The sequence below is a fragment of the Cynara cardunculus genome (genome assembly GCF_001531365.2).
Source record: "Cynara cardunculus var. scolymus isolate 2C chromosome LG 7, CcrdV1, whole genome shotgun sequence".
NCBI lineage: Eukaryota > Viridiplantae > Streptophyta > Magnoliopsida > Asterales > Asteraceae > Cynara > Cynara cardunculus.
Genome location: NC_037534.1, coordinates 3,410,180 through 3,434,930, shown reverse-complemented (window position 1 = coordinate 3,434,930; position 24,751 = coordinate 3,410,180). Strand labels below are relative to the sequence as shown.

The 24,751-nt window shown below is 34.2% G+C and overlaps 4 protein-coding genes across 7 annotated transcripts; 3 read left to right on the top strand and 1 right to left on the bottom strand.

Moving 5' to 3' along the window:
- Positions 1 to 1,569: 1,569 nt before the first annotated feature.
- On the top strand, positions 1,570 to 5,382 carry LOC112516016. Its single transcript, XM_025123027.1, has one exon. It carries the CDS (start codon positions 2,272 to 2,274, stop codon positions 4,996 to 4,998), a length of 2,727 nt encoding a protein of 908 aa, XP_024978795.1. The 5' UTR covers positions 1,570 to 2,271; the 3' UTR covers positions 4,999 to 5,382.
- A 1,257-nt stretch (positions 5,383 to 6,639) lies between these two features.
- Positions 6,640 to 14,540, bottom strand: LOC112515565 (protease 2). Of its 4 annotated transcripts, none has more exons than XM_025122458.1 (13): positions 14,160 to 14,540; positions 13,827 to 14,005; positions 13,523 to 13,745; positions 13,057 to 13,198; positions 12,772 to 12,969; positions 12,419 to 12,550; positions 12,176 to 12,304; positions 10,311 to 10,720; positions 9,572 to 9,627; positions 9,411 to 9,493; positions 8,356 to 8,546; positions 6,918 to 7,351; positions 6,640 to 6,835 (listed from the first exon to the last, which is right to left on the bottom strand). In XM_025122458.1, the coding sequence occupies exons 1-12, from the start codon at positions 14,534 to 14,536 to the stop codon at positions 7,174 to 7,176; spliced, it is 2,298 nt and encodes a 765-aa protein (XP_024978226.1). In that variant the 5' UTR covers positions 14,537 to 14,540; the 3' UTR covers positions 6,640 to 6,835; positions 6,918 to 7,173. The 4 variants fall into 4 exon arrangements, with proteins under 4 accessions (XP_024978226.1, XP_024978225.1, XP_024978224.1 ...); XM_025122457.1 differs by having other exon boundaries at positions 9,411 to 9,627; positions 13,523 to 13,618; positions 13,685 to 13,745; XM_025122456.1 differs by having other exon boundaries at positions 9,411 to 9,627.
- A 2,510-nt stretch (positions 14,541 to 17,050) lies between these two features.
- LOC112515686 (B3 domain-containing transcription factor VRN1-like) lies at positions 17,051 to 19,635 on the top strand. Its single transcript, XM_025122594.1, has 4 exons — positions 17,051 to 17,140; positions 17,273 to 17,696; positions 18,199 to 18,347; positions 19,384 to 19,635. The coding sequence occupies exons 1-4, from the start codon at positions 17,051 to 17,053 to the stop codon at positions 19,633 to 19,635; spliced, it is 915 nt and encodes a 304-aa protein (XP_024978362.1).
- Positions 19,636 to 20,825: 1,190 nt separating this feature from the next.
- LOC112515685 (putative B3 domain-containing protein At5g66980) lies at positions 20,826 to 24,730 on the top strand. The gene is made up of 4 exons (XM_025122593.1): positions 20,826 to 20,915; positions 22,954 to 23,275; positions 23,364 to 23,449; positions 24,488 to 24,730. The coding sequence occupies exons 1-4, from the start codon at positions 20,826 to 20,828 to the stop codon at positions 24,728 to 24,730; spliced, it is 741 nt and encodes a 246-aa protein (XP_024978361.1).
- The last annotated feature ends 21 nt before the right edge of the window (positions 24,731 to 24,751 follow it).

Sequence of the window (24,751 nt, the reverse complement as noted above, 5' to 3'; positions counted from 1 at the left end):
TAATTATAATGGACTTTTTTTCAAAACATCTTTTATTATTTTAAGCTAAAATACCCAAATAGTTATTTTCTATCATTATATTTGACTTTTTTATTTACTATTTTTAATATTCATCATTCTTAAATAATGAAAGAGTATAAAAACAAGATCAAAATACGAGAACGAAAGATGAAATCACATTTGATTTTGTACTGAAATTATTTACAATTACAAAACACGGTCAATAGGAGCGTATGCGGACGATTTGACCCGTGACCTAAGATTACAGGTAATCATATGTGATTTTACACACGTGTTTAGTGCAAAATCACATGTGATTTTGTCGTTCTCATGTGTTTCTTATTTGGTTACTGTTTTCATTTAAATTCCGACTCATTAAATAATATTTTAAATACTTAGAGCAACTTCAACATCTATGATAAAATAAAGATTTTGAAGATTTAGAGTATATTTATGCTTCAACAGCTATGTTATGACGTATGTTAAAATAGAGAAAACAACGAAAATGGTATAAATTTTCAAATTTAGAGAAATCTTAAAAACTCCTTGTTTAAGAAAGAAAAATAATATTTATTTTTTTCCCGACATATAAAAGATACTGAAATTAAGTGTTTAAGAAATAAACTAAATATTTTTATTAAATGTACTAAATTTAGGTATTTTTACAATCTCTCACATCTTTTTTTATTTTATCATGCAAGATAATATAACTGTTAGAGCAAGTAAGTTGCTATAATATTTTTTTCTTCCTATTTTAACATATTTGTTTTGATGCTTTATAGCATACTAGAAGGGTACTCGCATAATGCAGCGAGATACAAGTTGATTTTTTTGTCTCAGTCGATGTTATAATACGGTTTTATTTGATTTTGAGAATACGATAATGTTTTTATTTTTGAATAAAATATAAATATGAATACATATTACAAATTGAAAAAAAATATTGATATAATACCAAACTAACTGTATAAATTTTCTCCTTTTTTGTGTATCTTTTTAATTCATTTTTTTATTTTTGATTTGAAAATATAATTTTTTATAAAGATAATAATTAAGTATTTTGTTAGAACTTAACTCTTATCCTAATTATATTTTAGATTTTTTTATTTTTAAAATGATATGTTTATTTTCTATTTGATTATGTTTATCTGCACTTATTTACATGAACCCAAATATAAAATTTTAATAAGTTGTACTTACTACTTACACACGATTTACTTATTATCTTGAAATTTAAGTAATATACATCAATAAACAATACTTCATGCATAAAAAATGGTTTTTATCGGATTTTTGTCAAATGTTTTGTAATATAGTGTAGATTTATTGGATTAATAATATTACAATTTAATCAAAATAAATAAATAAATAAATTATAAAAAAAGAGAGTGAGTAGGGTTTTGATTTAATTTAAAGCCAAGACTTAATATATTAACACCACTTGCTACAACTCATCATTTCCTTTTCTTTTTATTTTTTTTGGAAAAAAAGAAAAAAAGTGATTTTAGTTAGTGAAATTGCAGTGTGGAGTTAATAGCTACAGCGCCAGAAAGGGTCAATGGCACACACACAAAAACACACACTCACACACACTAGAAGAGGCTCATCATCAATCATGGAGGTAGCTGTATGTTTCTGGATTAACAACTCAACTGAAATGACCAATTGATTTGGTGGGTTTGCTCTTATTCACTCTCATCTTCTACACTCCACAATTTGGGGGTAAAATTAGGGCTTATTTCATTACCTTCTTCTTCTTCTTCTTCACCTCTGGATCTAGGGTTCCGATTTGGGTTCGAGTTTTTTTCGATTTTCTTCAATGTTTCGAGTCTAGGGTTTGGAATTTTCTTGAATCTTGATTCGAGGTAGGGGTCCTATTTTCTGGGTTTTATAAATTTGTTGTGGGTGTTTTTGGCTTTATTCTCTTTCATGTTCTTCTTGATTTTTCTGATGTATGACCGTAGACAGCTGCATTGACCTTTCGATTTTCTTCTTGTTTTTTTCTCTAATTTCGAGGGTTCAGCTTTGTTAACCACCGTCCTTCTTCGTTCTTGAGCTGGGGTTGATTCGTATCGACCCAATTAGGGTTTGGGGGTGTTTTTAAAAGATAAATTAAGTATTTGATTTTGGGAATGTTAGAAAGTTGATTCGCTTTTGCTTTTCTGGGGGATTAGGGTTCCTAACTGAAACTCTTTTTGAAGGTGGTGTTTGGCTTTTTATGTGTAAATAAGCCAAAAACTCTTTTATTGCTTATGAACTTAAGCTGCTTTGATGCATCTTTCACTATGGAAACCAATCTCTCACTGTGCTGCTTTGATCTTGGACAAGAAAAGCAAAAAGAAAAATGGTTCCTCTGATCACAATTCATCAGATGAAATCAAGAAAAACCCATCTGTTCTTAGAAGACTTCAAGAACATAAACTCAGAGAAGCACTTGAAGAAGCATCTGAAGATGGGTCACTTGTTAAATCTCAAGATATTGACTCTGAATCAGGACCCATTAATCAAGATGAAGGATTGGGGAGATCTCGATCGCTGGCTCGACTCGAGATGCAGAAGGAGTTCTTGAGAGCTACTTCGCTTGCGGCTGATCGAACATTCGAGACTGAAGAATCGATCCCGGATCTCCATCAATCGTTCTCCAAGTTCTTGACCATGTATCCAAAGTATCAATCTTCAGAAAAGATTGATCATTTGAGGTCAGATGATTATTCCCATTTATGTGAATCTGTTTCAAAAGTATGCCTTGATTATTGTGGATTTGGGTTGTTTTCATTTCTTCAAACTGTTCATTATTGGGAATCTTCAACCTTTAATTTATCCGAAATCACTGCGAATTTGAGTAACCATGCTCTTTATGGTGGGGCTGAGAAGGGTACAGTCGAACACGATATAAAGATTCGGATTATGGATTATTTAAACATCCCGGAGAACGAATATGGGCTTGTTTTCACGGTTAGCAGAGGTTCTGCTTTCAAACTTTTAGCCGAATCGTACCCTTTTCATACAAACAAGAAGTTGTTAACGATGTTCGATCACGAAAGCCAGTCGGTTAATTGGATGGCTCAGAGTGCTAAAGAGAAAGGTGCAAAAGTTCAGAGCGCGTGGTTCAAATGGCCGACGCTTAAACTCTGTTCTACTGATTTAAGAAAGCAAATTTCTAGCAAAAAGAGGCGGAAGAAAGATTCATCGGTTGGTTTGTTTGTTTTCCCGGTTCAATCCAGAGTCACTGGTGCGAAATATTCATACCAATGGATGGCTTTGGCACAGCAAAACAATTGGCATGTGTTGCTTGATGCAGGTGCATTGGGTCCGAAAGACATGGATTCACTCGGGTTATCTCTTTTTCGGCCTGATTTTATCATTACGTCGTTTTATAGAGTTTTCGGGTTCGACCCAACTGGATTCGGGTGTCTTCTGATCAAGAAATCGGTGATCAGAAGTCTTCAGAATCAATCTGGTCATGCTGGTTCCGGTATAGTGAAGATCAGTCCGGTTTTTCCTTTATACCTGAGTGATTCCGTTGATGGAATCCCGGGATTGGCCGGGATTGAAGATGATGATGATGGTGGAAACGGCGAAATAGCCTCGGAAATCCGGCCGGGACCACAATTGCCCGCCTTTTCCGGTGCATACACTTCTGCTCAGGTGAGAGAAGTGTTCGATACCGAAATGGAGCATGATAACAACTCGGATAAAGATGGGGCAAGCACCATTTTTGAAGAAAATGAGAGCTTTTCTGTTGGAGAGGTGATGAAGAGTCCGGTTTTTAGCGAAGATGAGTCATCTGATAACTCGTTATGGATTGATTTGGGGCAGAGTCCTTTGGGGTCCGATTATGGTGGTGGTGCGGTGAACCATAAGCACAAAGGTTCAACCTCGCCCCTGCCGCCCTTCTGGTTTTCTGGCAGGAACAAGAACAAACAGCTATCTTCCCCTAAACCGACCTCAAAGATAGCTAACAGTCCCATATACGACAAAGAGGTCAACCATGGAATTCACGAAGCCCGAATGCTGTCATTTGATGCAGCTGTTATGTCGGTTTCTCAAGAATTGGACCGAATTAAAGAGGATCCACAAGAAGAACACTTTATGGAGGCAAAAAACACTCCAAATCATCACCATTTTCATGAGATTGAAGAAGAAGAAACCGAAACCAGCAAATGGGAAAATGGTTCGAGTTCAAAGTTATGTTCTCAGACAAAAGAAAGTGCGATTCGAAGGGAAACCGAGGGGGAGTTCAGATTATTGGGAAGGAGAGAAGGGAATAGATTTTCGGGAAGTAGACTTTTCGGCGTCGATGAGATTGAACAGGCTGGAAGTAAAGGAAGAAGGGTATCGTTCACCATAGAAGAACAGAATAAAGAGTTTTTAGCCACAAATGTAGAAGATGATGATTATATAACCGATGGAGATTATGTTGAAGGGCAAGAATCGAGCAGAAGGGAACCCGAGATCTCGTGTAAGCATCTTGATCATGTAAACCAGTTGGGTCTCAATAAGACCACTCTTCGGCTAAGGTTTTTGGTCAATTGGCTTGTGACCTCACTGCTTCAGTTACGAATTCCCGGTTCAAACGGGCAAGAAAGCGTGCCGCTGGTTCATATATACGGCCCGAAAATCAAATACGAAAGGGGTGCTTCAGTGGCATTCAACGTTAGAGACAGAAAGAAAGGTTTAATCAATCCTGAAGTGGTTCAGAAGTTGGCTGAGTCAAACGGGATCTCTCTTGGCGTAGGTATACTTAGCCATATACGGATCTTGGATAGCTCAAAACGGAATCCAAATTCCGAAGATACGACACTTTGCAGGCCGATGGAGAACGGAGGGCATAATGGGAAAAACGGGTTCATTAGAGTTGAAGTGGTGACTGCTTCTTTGGGGTTTTTGACTAACTTTAGTGATGTCTATAAACTATGGGCTTTTGCTGCAAAGTTCTTGAACCCAGATTTCAACAAAGAAGACGGGCTTTCGACTGTTGTGGAAGACGAAGAATAAACAAGGCGTTTTTGAGGTTTAGAAAAACTCGAATCCGAATGATCTTCTGGGCCTGATTCTTTTGCTCTCTCGATGTCATTCTTGGAAGATGTATTTGTTCATTCTTATGTTTTTAGTTCGCGTTTTTCGTGATTTTGATTCGTTATTTCCTGATATTGTGGGGGGGTTATCATAGAGTTTCGGGTTTAGAATAGATTTTATACATCGCCTGAAACTGCGAAATCGAATGGAGAAATACCCCCCTACTTGATGAACTTTTGAGCTATATGAAATCCAAGTTGATTATGCTTTGCTTGAATGGATCATGCTTCTTGAAACTGCATTCTTAGAATGGCAGATTTGGGTTACAAAGTTGCATGATCTTTCAAGAAAAGATTTTGGGTCTAAATCTTTTTGATCTGTTTTGTTAGAATTTAATTTTTAGTGTGATATTTGAATGGTGTTCTAAAAGGCGCATCGCATGTGGTCCTTGTGGCACGTCGTGACTCAAGAAGTTGTGGACTGGTTAACGGTGAGAATGTAAGATATGTTGAGAAGGTAAGAAGTGATCTTCATCCTTGGATTGATCCTAATTGAAGGTCAATCTAGATGAGGTATATCGAGATGCACCGGATCAATTCATGTATCAAGCGCAATTCATGGGGTGGGAGTGAGATTAAAAGTGATCAAGGGTTCAGATCCCTCTTATGCTTCTCACCTTAACTCCTATTATCACACAATCATTCATCTTTAAGTTGTTTAACATATACATATATATAGTCAAGTTCATACGAGAACAATAACCAATCAAGAGAATAAAAAAACGGTCGAATCACATGTGATTTTTACATTATATCACTTGTGATTCATGCTCAGGTAACAGGCCACGTTGACCGCACACCTTTTTGTTGATCGGTAGTGTAAAGTCATGTGATTTTACATGTGTTCTGACCGTGTTCGTGTTATTTTATTTAGTTACTCTTCTCGTTTGGATCTCTCTCTCTCTCTCTCATACACACGCATATTTGTTATCATAAATCATGCATTGAAAAACGTTATAATCTCGTCATTGACTCTTTAATGTTTGAGCCTTGTCGTCATACCATGTCTCGCCTCACTTAAAAAGTTTGAATCCATATGGATTTTAAAAGTATTTTTGATGTGGATTTTACCATTAGCTTTAAGGATTGTAGGTCATAGCTAGCAAGCTTGTTTGCCACATACATAGTGCCATATGCCTTGATCATTGGACTGCCACTTTCTTTTGGAACTCAAAATGTAAAAGTTCGATTTCTACTTGTTTTGTTAACCGTGTATATTCGTATCAGTTTGCACATCTCGATTAATCTCATGAATCCTAAGGACCAATCAAGAAAACTCGAATCGGGTGACCTCTGAAGAAAGAGAGAGGATCAAACGAGAATGATACCTATTTAAAAGAATACAAGAATAATTCTGGACCAATCATTTCATTAAATAATACCTTAAATAATTAATTCTAAAAATAAATAACATATGTACGTATGGAGAAATAAAATTTCTCCATTTCATAATAAGGGTAAAATGGTGAAGTAGAATTTTACTTTAAAAGGTTGATACTTATAACTAAAATAGTAATATAGACACTTATTTTAAGACAAAAGAGTATTCATTTGTCAGATAACCTGCTGATTTTATAACATTTAGATACCAAACTTACAAAAATATTACATGAAACCACAAGAGTGGTGCCTGATTAGTTTGAACTTGGCTCCAAATGTCAAAAAGTACCAGGAGGTCCCAGGTTCAAATCCAAGGAGGAATAAAAATCCCCTTGTGGTGTGGCCATAGAGATTCAAATGCACCGACTCCGGTCTATCTGCAAAGCAAGTAGTCGCCCTAAAATTAGTCAGCTCGCATAGTGAATTGGATATCCAGTAAAAATAGGAAAAATTAGAAACCTTTAGAAGAGGGTCCTCTATTGTTTTGGTGATGATGGATTGCCTGCCACTTTAATGGGGAAGTAAACCAAAGATAACCTACTCCACCATTACAACAGACTTTGGGTGAAAAGATTGGAATAAAGTGGAAAATATGAAATGATGATTTTTGTACATTTTCCTCAAAAGTCATCTTTACAACAAAGTTGAGTTGACCAAGTCATTATAAAGCTTCCCAAAAAGTCTTGACAGGATTTGCGATATATCATCTCCATTTTTAGGAATCCATCATCTTCAAGAGAAATGCAGCTTCTATGGCTGACTCTTTGCACTGTAAATATCTGTTTTCTTCAACTATATCTGTGGTTAAATTGAGAAGAATTGGATGGTTTGGATTGTAAATGGTTCGTTCACGAACTCGGGCAACCCATTTTGCAGCTTCCCATACTCCGAATCTGAAAATAGAAAACAATTTATGAATCTAAACTACAACTACAGACTCGGTAACCAGATGTATCAAGAAAGAAAATATGTGACTTGGGGGAGGGGTCATTTACCAACACGAATTGTGTAAGTGCAAACCGAGTAAGAGTGTGGTCTAGGTAAGCGCCAACTAAAAACGGTTGTTCACAAAGTATATGGGTCAGTGCTGACTGAAAATGGTTGTTTACCGAGTATATGGGTAAGTGAAGACTGAAAATGGTTGTTTACAAAGTATCTCGGTAAGCGCTGATTGAAAATGGTTGTTTACCAAGTATCTTGGTAAGTGCTGACCGGAAATGGTTGTTTATAATAGTATCCGGTTTCGCCAACTGAAAGTGGTTGTTTACAAAGTATTTGGGTAAGCGGGGACTGAAAAACGGTTGTTTACAAGTATTTGGGTAAGAGGCTGTTGGGTTGGTTTTCCATTAAGTCCTGCATGGATAAAGTTGTCGGTGTAGATTAATCTGTCTGTCTAGATTGGGAAGGTTTTTGTTTAGGAAGACTTTTTCATAGATGGAGGGGGTTGTCTTTTATTGGGAGTGACAGGTTTTAGAAAAATTTGTCTTTCTGCCATAAAGCTCTCCCATAAAAGTTTACAGAATAAGTCATTTTCTATATCATTAAGCCACCACCAAACAGTTACTCTAGCTGACCGAATAAGTTGTGAGCCCATTAAGGTCATTAAGCTGCTAACAAACATGGCCAGTGTTGACTCCTGACTGAAAATGGTTGTTTACCAAGTATTAAGTATGCATTGACCGAGTCAGAAAGCAGACCCTTCCTTATTTGGTCAACATCTCGGTTAGCATATTTGTGGGTCAGAGTGTGTTGGTAAACTACATCCTTTCTTAACGAGTAAGCACCTCTTACTCTGTAAGAGGTGGCCGATAGGTAGTAAACAACCCTTTTTTAGTTTCTGAAAACAAGGATTTCAGAATTAGAAGGCGTAATAATCAACCAAATATTGGAATTTAACCTTGTATTGAACGATGAGGTGACCAAAACCGCAGGATAACGAACACCCTTTTGAATGTTTTCGTAGGGACAAAATTTCCTTATGGCTTCAAAATCCTCGATGTCACCCGGGTAGCCAAATTCTTCGTAGTCGACAGGAGTAAGTGGCAAAATGGGATAGACAAGAGTGTTACTCGGGTCCAAAAACGGAACCTAATGAAGTGAAAAAGAACGAAGATAATATTACAACTAGTAAAAGATCAAGAATAGAGCTAAAAAGTGAAAGATGATGTCAAGAATGTATGCAAATAATATATATTCTAATGATTCACACCATAGAATGACACAACTTAAGACTATGTTCGGCAACCTAACTAATAAAATATCTGTTAGCTGATAAACTAGTCATGTTTGGTAAAACTAGCTTAAAAGCTAGATGACAAAGTAAAATGACCTAAAAAGACATGTTGAAAAATTAGTTGAAACAATAAAAGGGTCATAAATAGAAAAAAGTAAAAAAAACCCCGCTTGAGCTTATTGAAACACTATTTGAACTAGCTTTATAAAAAGCTAGCTTATGGCCAAACAAACGAGGTTTTTTCAATAAGCTCAAAGAATAGGCTAGCTTATGGTTGCGAAACACAGCCTAAGGGACTGTTTGGATGGTTTCCATTAAGTTCTATTAAAGTTGTGTGGATTAATCTACCTGTATAATTGGGAAAGTTTTTGTTTCGGAAGGTTTTTCTCATAGATACAATGAGCATGTTTTTTAATTGGGAAAAGCGGGTTTAGGACAAACTAGGCTTTCTGCATAAAGTTCCTCCTCAAAGCTTACTGGATAAGCCACTTTGTACATCATTAAGCCACTACCGAATAGTCATGCATAGTTGACCGAATAAGTTGTGAGTCCTATTAAGCTCATTAAGCTGCTAACAAACAGACCCTAAGCCTTAAAAGGTGCTTATTTGCCAAATATGTTTTATGAAGCATCATAATGTACATATGAAAGGCGATCCCACAATACTTGCACAATGCATTGGGGAAACGAGAAACCCGATATATCGAGTTATAACGTACCTTCAGAACGGCAGCACGGAATAAATCTGGACAGCAATTAATAGCTGAAGCAACCAAGAGTCCTCCAGCACTATATCCCCAACCTGCAAGCTTGTTTTGATGCACAATCTCCCTTTCAACAAGAAATTTAGCACACGAAATATAATCCTTGATAGAATTACGTTTTTTAGTCCGTCTACCATCTTCATGCCACCTCCTTCCTCTGCCACCTCCACCCCTAAAATTTGAACACAAGAAGTGAAATCAAGAAACTAAAGTTCGTTATATTATACAACCAAGGGAAGGTAGAAATAAAAACCGTAAATATTTTGAGAACCTGTGAACCAACAATTCGTGTTTTATTCATAATGGATGTATATACATATTCATGATGAAAAATTCATGATGAAAAATTCATGATGAAAATGCATGATATCTAATATAATGAAAATACATATTCGCTTTGTCCCAAAGTAAGTGTCTATATTTCTACTTATATTAGTCCCAAAATAAGTGTCCACTTTCAAAATTCATAACTAAATTTCCAAATCCACCCTTATTTAATGCACATACATATTTAAGAGTTGATAAGATAGATAAATTAATTATAAGAGAAGTTGTCATTGGGTTAACTAAAAAGGGTAACAACTACTCATGTCTAAAACTGTGTGCCATTTCTATTGTAGACGCTTTATTTAGGAATGAAGTAATATTTCTAATGAATAACCAATACTAAGGGTTATTCATCATGAATATTACATGAAATAGTTGGTTCCCCACTTCTCAAAATATATATGGTTCTCATCTGAACTTTCCTCTATACAGCCATTGTTGTCTAGTTTCCTTGTTATCTAATCATATTTCCCTTTATATCCAAAACAATATATAGTGAATATGAGCAGTATTTTCTAGCAAACTAACCTAACATCAGCATATGCGATAACCCAACCACGATCAAGAAGGCTTTTTAACTCACTACGCCATCTTTTGTCGAGTAACTCACCGTAAGCACCATGTCCATGAAGTAATCCAGGATTTTCACCTTCCTTCTTTCTTTTGTGTGAATAAACGATAGTTAGAGGAACTGTAACTCCATCAGAAGAAATGACTTCATGTTGTTCACATGCATAAAACTCAGAGAGATCATTCCATGAATGGTCATCTTCTGAATTAACTTCATTATCGGGGACTGAAATTTCAGATATATTAATAGTGCTGCCCGTAGAAGCTGTACCATACAAAACACGGGTCCTCTCCTGGAGCAAATTATGTTGTTGAATGATTTCCCATTTACCGGTTGATAAATCGTAATCAACAACTGCATCAGGCATCTACAAGAAAGACAAGGAGAGCATCATATTTTTTAGCAAAGCGAGATGTTAAATAGCCAAGAGAAATCAATTTCATTGATTCTATAACACATTAAGGAGAACCCTTCACATTTTTGTTGTTTAATAAAAAAGCATGACTTGTAAATCAAACTGAATGCTAAAACCAAACCAAACAAAACAAACCCAATATATCTCACTTGAAGGTAGGATCTGGAGTAAGATATATGCACACCTTACCTCTAAAATACAGAAAGCAGGACCATAAACCATACATTTGAAAATAAAGTTTTTTTATGAAAAAAATAAAATGCAAAGAGCCTACCTACCTAAAAAGCACACAGAACACAACAAAGAAAAACATAATTATACTACTATCGAGTTACTGTTTGATTGGTTTTTAATTAAGGTCTGTATGGATAAAGTTGCGTGTGTGGAATAATCTGTCTTTATAGATTGAGAAGGTTTTTGTTTGCGAGAGGCTTTTTTCATAGATGGAAGGAGCGTGTTTTTTAATATGGAGATGGATGTCTGGAAAAAACTTGGCTAGTCTGCATAAAGCTCCTCCCTAAAAGCTTACTGAATAAGCTATTTTTTATATTATTAAGCCACTACCAAACAATCATATATAGCTGACCGAATAAGCTGGATGCATTTTTGTTACCTTTGGTGAGGCTTGAACCATTGACCTCGTGGAAGGCTGGGCTCTACCAATAACCCAAGTACCACTGGGCCAATGACCCTTTGGTCGCCTTACTTATTTCCTCACTAACGCTATCTCCAAACATCATCACCCTTTCATGTCATTTGGTGGCATTGAGCAATTTGCTTTGCTAGTCTATGGATCCTAATCAATGGTTACCGTTGAAGTTGTTTATGCTTGCCAGGTTGCATTATAATGTCGGTGTGTGTAGTGCAAATTTCAAGAACAAGTTTTATATTGATTATATATTTTATTGTTCTTATAACATATGAGCCAAGCTAAGCCAAGGCATATGAGCCAAGCTAAGCCATATGATATTGAGTTATTGAATCCCTCTCAATCCTCTCTTCATGTTTTTCATCTACAAAGATAAAATATAGCATAAGTAGAGCGATAAAATTTTCTATTTCTATTTGTATTTCTATCATAAATATCGTATGCACTCTATGGTTGTCCAGCTAATTTACATCAGAGCAAATAACTTTGGGCTGTTAGATAGATAATTGTCATCGAGCATGTCATGCATGAGAAACAGAGACCTATTTAACATCTGTACATACTTGAAGGCTGCAAGGCACAATTTTCAAATCAATAATCCAATCCAACAAGGGGGATTGTTCATTATTCAAAAGTACCATAATCCGAAATCAACATCTGATGTTGATTTTTGCCGTTTCAATATAAAATCTGCCCGTTAGACTACGTTTTCAAGAAAAACAAACTGACAGGTGAGGAATCGGCTATAGGTCACCTACCACAGGTGAAGAAATGGTAAACCGCATGACTGAGGAATAGAAGTCATAATTCGGTCCAGGTGAGATCTGGGAAACCGACTCCGGAAGAGGTAGAAAATGTGGACAGAATTCTCTGAGATGGACCATACCCTGTTACACAAAGTGATAAAAGATCTTATTTTATAGCCAGGACATGAGGTAACGTTATATAAAAGGATCAATTCTCACAAAATTTATGAAAGCACGTCACTTGCAGCATAATACCTTATTGTTTGGCAGAGGCAGTGCAACTGAACAAAGTCTGAATCTTCCACCCTCTCTGACAGTAAGAACCACATGTGAGTTGCAGAAGTCAGCATCCTCGATGATCAAGTCTTTGTCATCGATAAATAAACTCTGTAGCCAAAAACAAAATATAAAGCACAGTAACGAAACCACATCAAGAAATGAAATAACCATCTGGGTGTTGCAAAACACACGTGGATGACATTTACAATGAAACTGTACTTTTTATAATTAGTTTTTCTATTATATGTCATGCTAATAATTTTGTGCCCCACTTGAAAAGAAATTCTGAATCCTTCTCTAATTGTAATAATCATCCATCCAAGACTAACCTCCCACTTTCTTGGACCAGAAAAATGCAGAGAACTTCGGAGGAGATAATGGCAATCGACTGACTGACCACCTCTGTCAGCATTGGTAAAAAGATAAAGATATCCTTGATGATGCTCGATAATGCAATGTGCACACACCTCACACTCCCACACAAGGGTCAAGCCAGAGAGTGGATCAGCTGCATTGATTAGAAAAACCTAAAAGAACAGTTGTAGTTCACTTGCTTGTTGAAAGATAAATAAATAATAATGTGTACAAGTTGCAGCCTATGAATAGTATAATACCTTTGAATATGTGGTTGAGAATACATTTACAGTAATAAACCTGAAATCCTTAGTATGTCGAATTTTAACATGCACATTTTCTGCCAGTTCTTCTAAGAGTATCACATCTTCATCCTTTGATCCAAGCATGCTACAGTATAATCTAAACCGCAAAGCAAATAAACAAAGTCTTAATACATAACTATATATATGTGTGTGGGTGTGTGTGTGTGTGTGTGATCAAGAGGAAGTTCAAACGAGAACCATAAACATTTTGAGAACTTGGAACTAATTTTCATGTATTATTCATCATGAATATCATGCATTTTTATTATGAATATCCACCGTGATATTCATGATGAATAAAACATGAATAGTTGGTTCACGTGTTCTTATTAGAATAATTAAGGTTCTCATTTGATCGTGCTCCTACATAATCACTTTAACATAGAAGATATACAAAATCAAGAATTGTTATATTGTCAACCTGTACGGCTTCTTATTTTGATCAGTGACAACATATAGCAATGCTTGACCGCCCATAGCCCAGGCCACGTTACACACCCAATCAGCTTGTGGCTTACTACAAAGCGAACCGAAATTCAAATCCCTCACACATAATTTAAAGAAATCATTGTCCTTATCATACATGGTGTATGCAATAAATCGATGATCAGGTGACACTTCTGATAACTCCTCATATGCATATCCTATCAAGTCATATTTAGAAATTAAACCATCACCAATTAAGCACCAAGTTAATGATTGGAACAATATAAGATTGCAATTACCCCCAAATCTTTCTGCTTCTTGATTGTAATCAATAAGCTTCTGTTCAATCCTCTTCCCAGATCTGAAATCGAACCCAGCAGTCGGACTTTTGTGAGAAATGAACTCATCATTCAGGCTAGCTAATCTCCTACAGAGTATCGGATATTGCTTCCCTTCCTCCACTCTCCTATAATACAACCTGAATTCCACCTCCAATTTGCAAAAGAACACATAATCTGAATTCAAATCCAAACTCAAAATAAAACTGGATTTTGAAACCAAACCCCCAGCGGCCCCAACCACCAAGGAATACAGATGAAAAGCTAAAACAGAGAGATGGAAATTGAAGGTACCAGGGACCCCAACGAAGGGGAGGAGTAGAGAGCTGAGAAGACATGCGAGACGCCATTTCCGATTGGAGTTTGGATTGGAGTCGATCGGTGTCGGATAAAACGGCTTCGGTGTACTTTTCTTCTTGCTCCATGTACACGTCCATGTGACGCATCGCCACTTTATCATTGAGATTCGACATCCAGCTGTAAGTATCTTCCCATGTGTGGTCGTGGAGGGTGAAGGTGGCGGGTTTTTGCGGTGGTTTTGGGGGTCTTGGTGGTGGTTGTGGAGGCGGTGGTTTATGGGGTTTGTAGTGAGCGGAGGCGAACCAAATGGTAAGATAGGGGTTTAATCGACGAAAGAGATGACGGTGATGGTGTCTCAGAGTTGTTAACATGGTGCACGGAGAAGACGCCGGCGATGTCACCGGAGTGTTGCTAGGGTTTAAGGGGGGTTTTGCGTTTGTTCTGTTTTTAAAAGGTATAATTGCAAAATAAGTCCCTATACTATAATCAATTTATCAAAAGAGCATATCAAACAATTTTCAAAAGAGCTTACATAATTATATAATTAAATGATAAATTAATTGTTAACTGATAAATTAATTACATTTGTTATATACTAATTGATAAATTAGTTGATAATATCAAATAATTTAAAATTCTAAAAGTTACGTAATTTTAACAAAAACATAAGAGTATTCATGCAATGCAGCAAGATGCATTTTGATTTTAACTAGTTGTGTACCCGCACAATGAACGGGAGCCGTGAATTTTAATGATTTTGAAGTTTCGCTAGTTTTATTAGAAAAGATTTAATGATTATATAAGTTATACTTGGTCTTTACATATCAATACAATTTGAATAAATAAGAGTTAAGGTTCCAATTACAATCTATTGATGAAAAAAATTGTATGACAATTTAAAATCCAATATATTTAAAATCAAACATATTTGAACGAAGAGCAAATAATCAAGAGATCGAGAGCGAGACCAATAGTTCTAGAACAATTGAATGAAAGATGAATGAGATAACTTTTARTAACTCGTGATGAATATCAGTTTGAATCTCACCTTGGGGATGGGGAGAAGACATAAAGGTATGAGAGGGTGAAAACATTAGTGAAATATGTCAAAAGTATATTGGGAATATGAAAAGAAAATATAATAATATGCATTAGTTATTTTAATTATATATTAATAGATTTTAAGATTGAATGCGTAAAATAGTAGTACTTAATGCAATGTGAGTTGTTTTTAAGACTTTTAAGACTTTGTGCATAAATGTATAGTATTTTGTGCATTAAAAATTGTTTTTAAGACATTTAATAAATTTAGTTTTAAGGTAGTATAGATTAAGACTTTTATGACTTTGTGCATAAGTGTATCGTACTTTGTGCAGTAAAAATTGTTTTTAAAACTTTTAATAAATGCAGTTTATAAGGTAGTATAGATATTTCATTTTATTTTATCTCATGTCGATGTTATAATACGATTTTATATGGTTTTTAAAAAAAAAGATAATGTTTTTATTTTTAAATTAAATATAAATTTGAAGATATCATAAAAGAATTTAAAAAATATATCGATATTAGTATCAAATTAACTATCTAAAAGTTCTTGTTTTATTGTGTAATTTCTTTAATTCAATTTTTTTATTATAATTTAATTTGGGTTTAATAACGAAATAATTTATTTTTAATTCAATAATATAATCTTTTATAAAGATAATAATTAAGTATTTTGTTCAAACACAATGATTATCTTAATTAGATTTTAATTTTTTTATATTTAAAACGAAACATTTATCCTGTATTTGATTATGTTTATCTGCAGTTAGTTACACGAATTAAAGCATGGATTTTTAATAAGTTATACTTATGCATTATTTTTTTTATAATTTTGAATTTTAAATAATATGCATCAATAAACAATATTTCATGTATAAAAAATGATTTAAAAAAGTTTTTGTCAAATGTTTTATAATATAATTTTGATAATGTAGTAATTAAAACATATAATTAACATATTTCATCATATTAAAATAAACAAATTTTTTATTAATTTCTGAATTTTTATTAAGAAAAAAGGGAAAGCAGAATAAAGGCATCGAGAGGGATATGTGAGAAACAAAAAACGTTCCAAGATCCAAAAAAAGACGAAAACAAAAGAGACAAAAACAAACTACATACGACAAGCAAACACAAGAAAATCATAAAAATGGTACAGAATTATACCTCGAAAAAAACCGATTTGTTACAAAATAAATTACCGGTTAATGTAATCAAATTTTAGAAGATTTATTACCTTAAATAATGATTTTAGTCAATTAATTCAAAAAAATATTTGATTGATAATTAAAAAGTAAATATTTTGTAAAATATTTTTTTATAAAATTTTTAAAAAATATTTTTTATTAATTAGATAAATATATATCATTTATACTATACTATAAAGCATTTGACAAAAAAATTTAAATATTATTTTTTATGTATGAAATATTATTTATTGATGTATATTACTTAAAATTTAAGATTATAAAATAAAAAATGCATGAGTATAACTTATTAAAGCTTTATGTTTAAATTTGTGTAACAAACTGCAGATAAACATGATGAAATACATGATAAATATTTTATTTTGAAATATAAAATATTTGAAATATAATTTGGATAATAATTGAATTATAATAAAATACTTAATTATTATTTTCATAAAAATTATATTATTAAATTAAAAATAAAATATTTATTATTAAACCTAAATTATATTATAATTAAAAAATTGAATTACAAAAGTTACACAAAAAACGGAGGATTTTTAAATAATTAATTTTGATATTAATTTACTCTTCCATTTCATAACCCCCAAAAAGTTGAATTATTTTGAAGCAAAAAAACAGGGTCTAACCATGGAGTCCCACCGTCGTTTGAGTTTTCCGGCGGATCCTTTCAACTTCATCAGCATCATCGTCTCCAACGATATTAAATCTGCAAGAATCGTAAGTTTGCATTCTCTTTACTTCTCGATTCATGTATTCTAATCCCTTTTCCCCCAAAAATTGATTTAAGAATTTGTTTTCACCTTCACTTGCATTCCCTAATCCAGTCGTAAAATTGAAAAAAAAAAACAGAAAATACCTGAGAAATTCACAGAGAGGCATGGGGGGAATCTGCCAGAAACGGTGACATTGAAGGTACCAAATGGTGATATTTGGCAAGTTGATCTCATAAATTCAAATGGTGCAATTCGGTTCAGTAATGGATGGATGGAATTTGCAGAGCACTACAATTTAAGATTTGGGCATCTTTTGATGTTCAAGTATGAAGGGTTATCGAACTTTAGGGTGTTGATTTTCGATCCAAGTGCTTGCGAGATGGTTTATCCCAAGAACAGGAATCATCAATTGGCTTATAATTCTACAGAAATCAAGGCCAGAAGTAGTTTGGATTCTTGTATAAAAGTCAACTTGGATGACTCGAAGGAGACGGTAAAATTAGAACAAGAGGCTTGTTCTTCATGGGGCCAAGATCATGAAACTAAAATCAAGATTGATGGTTTGTTTCTACTTTTAATTCTTGTTTGATCATTTAATTTGGTGATAAAAATCTTGAATATAGACTATAAAGATTCAAATCACTAAGTTTTTGGGCAAAAAGTTGATTACCTGCAACCCCAACCAGACTCACATGGGACCCGCCTCCAAAGGCACCAATGTGACGATGTGAGGGGGAAATTTTTTTGGCTCCCTCAGCGGCTGAGGCTAACGGGAGCCTGGGACTATCTTGTATTTGGGTAAAGTCATGCAGTCCCTTTTCCAACTGAGCTACATGTCAAAGGCTGGATGTGTTATTAATCATGAATCACACATTCTTGATGAATATGTAACAAGTCCATACTCCATATTTCTGATAAACATGTCACGTGTTGCGTTATGAAAATGAGGTTCCTAACGGACGCCTCCCCTATACCGTTCCCTTCTAACTTTTTCGCAAGAAGGATGATTATTTGTATGCAACGAAAGATTTATTGGTTCAATTTGAATTCTTTCCGATGAAGGTGAACGTGAAGGTGAATATTTAAGTACGAGGGTAAAAGAAAAGGGAAGAAAGAGAGCAATTGAAGCAGCAAAAGCTAGATTTGCATCTAACAAGCCTTTCTTCATGGTTTACATGACTCCATTTCACATTGTTGGAAGAGTTAATGTGGTAATGTTTTTAAACTTACTTCTCACTTATTATAGCTCAAGTCAGCTGAATCAAACGAACCCAGTAAATCCCACATTCATGCATAATATAGCCCAACTCGACTTGTGACCATTCATTATCAAGATTGGTGCATGATTCTAAGTTTGTTGATATTCGATGTTATTATTATAGTCGTGGGCGGTTTAAATGAGAAGGCTAAATATTATGAGAAGGTAAGACGGGAAAGTTAAAGAAAGGTGCATATGTGAATCACTAAAAAATACGAATTTTTTTATTTGAAGATGCATATGTGAACCGACGTTACAAATTATCCATATGGGTTCACATATGCTTCTTCAGATAGTCTTTTTCAATTATTCACATATGAACTTCCCTTACCCTTTCTTTCTTGTCTTCTCACGATATTTAGAAACTGTCGAGATGTTTGGAAGGGTATCCCGGGTTATGTCTGGACCAATCCTGATAAACTCGGTAAGACATCAACCTGGATAAACTCAGGGTAAATTGACCAAAATAGCCAATCTCTCCAACTAACTTCACTTTTTAACCACTTCTTTAAGGGAATTCCCATTTTAGCCGGAGTTTACGCAGATTTCTTATGCACTTGAGCCTATTAAAAAATAGAAAAAAAAACTTGCACAAATTTGCGTAAAGATCAACATTTGCATAAAGAATTTGTGTAAGGATCCCCATTTTTGTAAATATTTTTTTCTTTTTGTTAATTTGGTTCCAAAAATGGCTAAAAAGTGAATTTGTTTGGAAAAAATTGGTTATTTTGGTCAATTTCCTAAACTCAGTGACAATAATTGTTGTGGATGCTTGAAATGAAATCGAACCCGGGGCAAATGGGGTATTCCACTACATCCCACTAGACCTCAACAAATACGCCACAACCCTCTGTGATCCTGTTGGAGATGTTTTAATCAAATCAACCAAAATACGAAAGTCTCGTAATCTAATGATGTTTCAGCTTGGACTTGGACACTTTCTCTACAATATATGTCGTAATCTAATGGTGTTTTCGGGATGGATGCAGCGTATACCGTTATGGTTCATGAAGGAAAACGGGAGTGGTTTAAAGAAGGTTGAACGATGTGTGCTTAGGGTTGGAATGGATAAGAGATATAAGAAATGGGAAATTGATCTAAGTGATCGTGCTTTAAGGATGGGTGGTTGGAAGATGTTCATGAAGGATAACGGTGTCTCTGTTGATGATGTTTGTGTTTTCGAGTTGATCGATCCCCATCAGAACTTGCTTAAAGTTACCATTTTTAGAAGTTCGATTTAGTACTAGGTTTTATGGGATGTAAATATTGTTCTTTTTTAGAAACTGGTTGATGAATGTATTTGGTACAATCGAGTTATGTAAATGAATATGATTATGCAAAAATGGTTTTATGTTTTATTTATTTTAGGGGTTCTGGACCTTCTGGTTACTGGGTAAGTGTTTATCTTATTGGTTGAGCGTGTAACAAGAATCGAAGAATTTTAACTGGCAAGTGGCAAGCAAAGGCCAAGAATCTTACTGGCCAAGTGAGTGAGAAAACTTTTATCCGGTTTTTCATTTTGTTATGTTATTTTTAGAATGGAACGGTAAGTAATGGTGGTTGATTTCATTTCATTTATTTGTGTTTGTTTATGCTAAATTATGTTCGTTTGTTTATAGTCGTTTAGCATCTTAACGAACGAACATAAACGAACACGAACAAGCACAATTTTTTAACTAGCGAACACGAACATAAAAAATTTTGTTCGTTTATTATTTGTGTTTGTTCACTTGTTCGATTATAATAAACGAACGAACACAAATAGACCTTCGTTCGTATCCGTTCAGTTCGTTTACAACTCTACTTATTTCACATAAAAGACTAAAAAAATAAAATGTCGATTTAACGAATTTTTTCTTAACAAAGTTGGTCAAAAGAATGAAAAAGGCAATAAAATGCAAATTACAGGGATGATCAATGCAATTTCAAAAGTACAGGGACCAAAGTAGAAAATTTTGACAAACCACAGAGAACAAAAACATAGTTTACTCTAAAAACGGGTGGTTGAATGAATATTTTTGTAAAGTTAAGGGGTGTAAATGAAAAGTATGGGAAACCAAAAATTATAAACTCCATGACCAATTCCACCGTTCCCATCGACTGTACCTTCTTCGGGTTGGTTGCGCCGCCGTCTTCTACCGCTTCTACGATAGTCGGAGACTCCATTACCAGATTCGGTACCACATCGCTTCACCGCCACCAGATTGAGAGAGATTTGGAATTTAAACGCAGATGTATTAGACAGTCGATCGTAAACCTTTTTACAATTTCGATTGCAACCACTATTCGTGGAACTGGTTGCTTCTGAATTCTTCTTTTATGCTGTAATTGATCAAGTATGGTAGCGTTATTTTACAACTCGGTGTCAAAACCTTTTCCATTGAGGTTTTTGTAGGGTTTTGCGTGCTAAATTCAGATGGACAATAAAGCAATGGAGGAACATCAGATAGGAGGCTCAAATTGTGAACAATTGCCTCAGTTCTTCAAGTTCTATATGCCTGCGCATTGCTCTACGCAACTGGTGATTGCCTTGTCATTTGTTCTATCTATTTTTATTATTCGATCCATCTATAATTCCATGTTTGATCGATTCCATATTCCGTTTCGTAGTTCACTTGGTTATCGAAAAGCGATTGACAGAGAAAACTAAATATCAATAAACAGATTCAATTGGAAAGTAGAATTGATTGATGTTTAATTGAACGTGTACTCTTTTAGTGGTTTTCTTTATCTTTCTGTGTTCACCTATAAAGTTAACTAATGACATTTTGTGATTAAGAATCTTCAACTAATTCTCTACAGATAATGCTCCTCCAATCCACAAATTAGAGCTCATTTCACAACAATTTCTGATATTTGACGATATATGTGATTGTTTGGGTAATTAAATCGAAGGATGATCGAACAATCTAAATCAATATTGTGATTGAATGGGTATGGTTAGTTTCAATTTCTACTGCTTAGTTCTTACTATGAAATTAAAATCAAGATGTAAGAATGTAGATTATAACTTGATGATCATCTTGCCCTCCCTAGGGGCCCAAAATTTTTCCTTAGTATATAGTAGTAGTCTAAACAAATAACACAAAATAGACCAAAAAGATGTAGTATATGATAAGAGGCAAAAAGAATTTAATAGATAATAAGACCGAAAAATATATTAACTAATTACATTGCAGAAGAAAATCAGAAAAAATAAAAAATTGGTTATTTGTTATATGATGTTACTTATTGCCTCTCTAATATTTTAATTGGTACCAAGGTTTAACGCTGTTGGCTATTGCTATCTCTATATGTTTAACTGTTTTCGTGCTCAACAATACAACGGATGACAACTTAAGCTCATGTGTTTGTTATTGCTATATATTTTTGTTGGCTATTTTTATCTATTTCCGCTCCTATTGATTATTGTTATTTGCTTGTTGTTTGTGTAATTGTTTTTGTTGGCTATTGTTATCTATTTTTGTTTTTACGTATGATATTGTACTATTGTTTGATGATTTATTTATTGTTCTTATGAGTTATGATGTGTTTCATAGTTTAGTGATTAATCAATAAATTTTCCGTATTAAACGTATTCAATAATGCATTTTATATATGTCATGTTCCATAAACTTTTAATCATAACATTTTATTTTAGTAGAGTAAGAAAAGAAGGAAAAAATAAATTCAAATATTTTCATCGATTGTTTGACATTTTCATCTTTCATTGGGATTCTACTACACACCAAAAGATTCTATTAAAGTGCTCAAGCAACATTCATTGAGCTTGTAGATTATAGGTATCATTCATTATTTATTCTTATTGGATTTTAACAAATCATCTTTTTTCCACATTCTTGGTGGTCCTCGTTTCTCTACTTGTCTAGAAAACTTTAATAATCCTCTCTATCATTGTTCTCTCATTGACTCTCTTGATTACTTCCTCCACACAAGTTATCTTTTTACATCAAAATAACAAATATTTCTTGTTATGACCTAAGAAAATTATTACCTTTTAAAAAACTTACCAATCATTGGAGATGGTTGAACCGATATCTTTATTTTAGGACTTCAAAACGATCCGTGATTTTTAATACACTATACTCTTGGTTGCTAATTACCCAATAAGCAATACATAAATCTTAACTACTTTCTTATCTATAATAAAGAAAACTAAGATTTCTTTGTACCATGAATTATTAACATTTCTTGTATTCAGTTCTATTACTCATGGAAAAACATTTATTGAGTTTTTTTTTTCGTTCTTATCAAGGGCCCGGGCCTATAAAATGTAAGGAACGGGTCTGCTTCATAGTTTATAAGTACATAAACAAACCATTCAGGGCTCTTATTCTGGAATTGTGAGATGATGGAGTATGCTTAATTTCATTTCAGTTCTTATTCAATGTTATATATAAGAAGAAGAATGTAGGTTCTGATTTGATGGCCCTCCTTGTAATTTGTAAATTACAGACACATATAATCACCTCATATAGGGTAGCAGTTGATTATATGCAAGCTTGTTACTGTATGTACCACCTTCCCCTGAATTATGTTTTATTTTTGTTTAATTACAGCAAATACCACCTGCATTTGTCAACTACTTCAAGGATTATTTACCCTTGAAGTTTGTTCTTGTGACTTCTGGAAAAAAGTCATGGGAGGTGGACATGAACAAGGTTGATGATGATGTGTATTTCAAAAGAGGATGGGAGGAATTTGTGCAAGATAACTCACTGACGTTTGGTGATTTCCTTATGTTTTACTATAATGGTGGATCGAAATTCTTTGTTAGTGTATTTGGAAATAATAACTGTTTGAAGGAGATTGAGGTTTTAAATAACCAGAGTGAACAGCAACCAACCTGCATCCAATTAGGGGATGAAGCAAACAGAACTGGTAAACATCCAGGAACAAGTTTCTAAGATATCATAATACAATTTGTTGGAATGTTGCTGCATAATCTGTTGGGATTGTTGGCGTGCAGGCGAAACGAAGATAATTTCTGTTGAAGATACTGATTTGTCATTTGAAGTAACGCTGCAGCGAACTTATATCAATAAGGGATGTGTCGTAAGTAATTTCTCTTTATAGTTTCATCATGGTTTTTCCAATAGTTTCACCTATGTGATTCTTGATCTTTTGATAGTTAATAATATGGTTAAATTGCTACAGTAAAGGTTGTATGAGTTCACACAGACATGCCATAATGCAGAAAATATCTATATATATGAAAAAGGATTGTTCACATCAATGTCTAAGCATTCTGTAATTCTGTGTATTATGATTAACAAATATTTATATTTGCATAATTGCAAAAAGAAAAGATATTTGATATGGCCCTGTTTTATGGCATTATGACTTGTTCTAAGTTCCCCTCTAGAGTTTAGAATGCACTCACTTTAGAACTTCCATGGTTATTGATTCAATGGTTCAATCTTTAGGAGGAAAGAGATTTGGGATTTGGGTGTTGGTGGCTTTTGTGATAAGAAGGGTGGTGTGAAGTGAAAAGTAATTTAAAGATAAGACCACCGGAAAAAGGGAAAAATTACCATCCATTTCCAAAATCTTGAAATTAGGATTATAAAACTATCTCCAACCAGGACCTCTAGTAAAACACAAGAATATGGGGCCATCCCCAGTAAAACTCAAAATTCTAAACCATTGTACATAATTTTTAGAGGCCATGAATAGTAGACCTTGAATATATAAACCTCCTTTAAATTACACAAAAAAAATTAATGTTTTAGTGATGGGTTGGAGCGGACATGACCTCTATTTTAGTGTTTTAGTGGTGGGTTGGAAATGCCTAGAGTATCCAAAGCGGTGGATTTTTCATTAGTGTTTTTGCTATTCTTTTCCTAAATGGTACCCACAAGAGAAGAACAAGCGTATTGAGAGTTTGTAACTCAGACAAACAAAAAGTTGGGTTCTGCATATGTGAAACGTAACCAAATTGCTCTCTAAAGTAGCTGGTTGTATTGTTCTAACATATATTGAGGATCCAACGCTAGCTAATTAGGACTAAACGCCTAGATGCAAAATTTGAAATTTTGTTTTGAAGAAAAAGCTGATAATTTTGAGGTGGTTGACAAATTGTGGTTCATGTAGCACATGCCAAAGGTGTTTTACGATCGTGTGAAAAAGTTTAGACCGATTGCCAAGCTTCAACATTCTGGACGGACATGGGACGTGAAGGTGTCTATCAGCAGTGAAAGATACGGGTTTACAAAAGGCTGGAAGAAGTTTGTGACGGAGAACTGCGTGGCAATCGGAGATATTTGTTGTTTTAAGATGATTGACATTAAGCCAAAGTTCTATTTGCTGGATGTGTCTTTTTCTAGGGAAATATAGAGTTGTCGAATGTTGCACAAG

Coding starts and splice junctions, on each gene's coding strand:
- LOC112516016 (XM_025123027.1), top strand. CDS start 2,272: ATGCATCTTTCACTATGGAAACCAATCTCTCACTGTGCTGCTTTGATC.
- LOC112515565 (XM_025122456.1), bottom strand. CDS start 14,536: ATGTTAACAACTCTGAGACACCATCACCGTCATCTCTTTCGTCGATTA. Junction 12,970..13,056: donor TCTCAACCACATATTCAAAG/GTATTATACTAT, acceptor CTGTTCTTTTAG/GTTTTTCTAATCAATGCAGC. Junction 12,305..12,418: donor TGCCTCTGCCAAACAATAAG/GTATTATGCTGC, acceptor TTTGTGTAACAG/GGTATGGTCCATCTCAGAGA.
- LOC112515686 (XM_025122594.1), top strand. CDS start 17,051: ATGGAGTCCCACCGTCGTTTGAGTTTTCCGGCGGATCCTTTCAACTTC. Junction 17,697..18,198: donor AACTAAAATCAAGATTGATG/GTTTGTTTCTAC, acceptor TTTCCGATGAAG/GTGAACGTGAAGGTGAATAT. Junction 18,348..19,383: donor TTGTTGGAAGAGTTAATGTG/GTAATGTTTTTA, acceptor GGATGGATGCAG/CGTATACCGTTATGGTTCAT.
- LOC112515685 (XM_025122593.1), top strand. CDS start 20,826: ATGGAGGAACATCAGATAGGAGGCTCAAATTGTGAACAATTGCCTCAG. Junction 23,276..23,363: donor GGATGAAGCAAACAGAACTG/GTAAACATCCAG, acceptor GTTGGCGTGCAG/GCGAAACGAAGATAATTTCT. Junction 23,450..24,487: donor ATATCAATAAGGGATGTGTC/GTAAGTAATTTC, acceptor TGGTTCATGTAG/CACATGCCAAAGGTGTTTTA.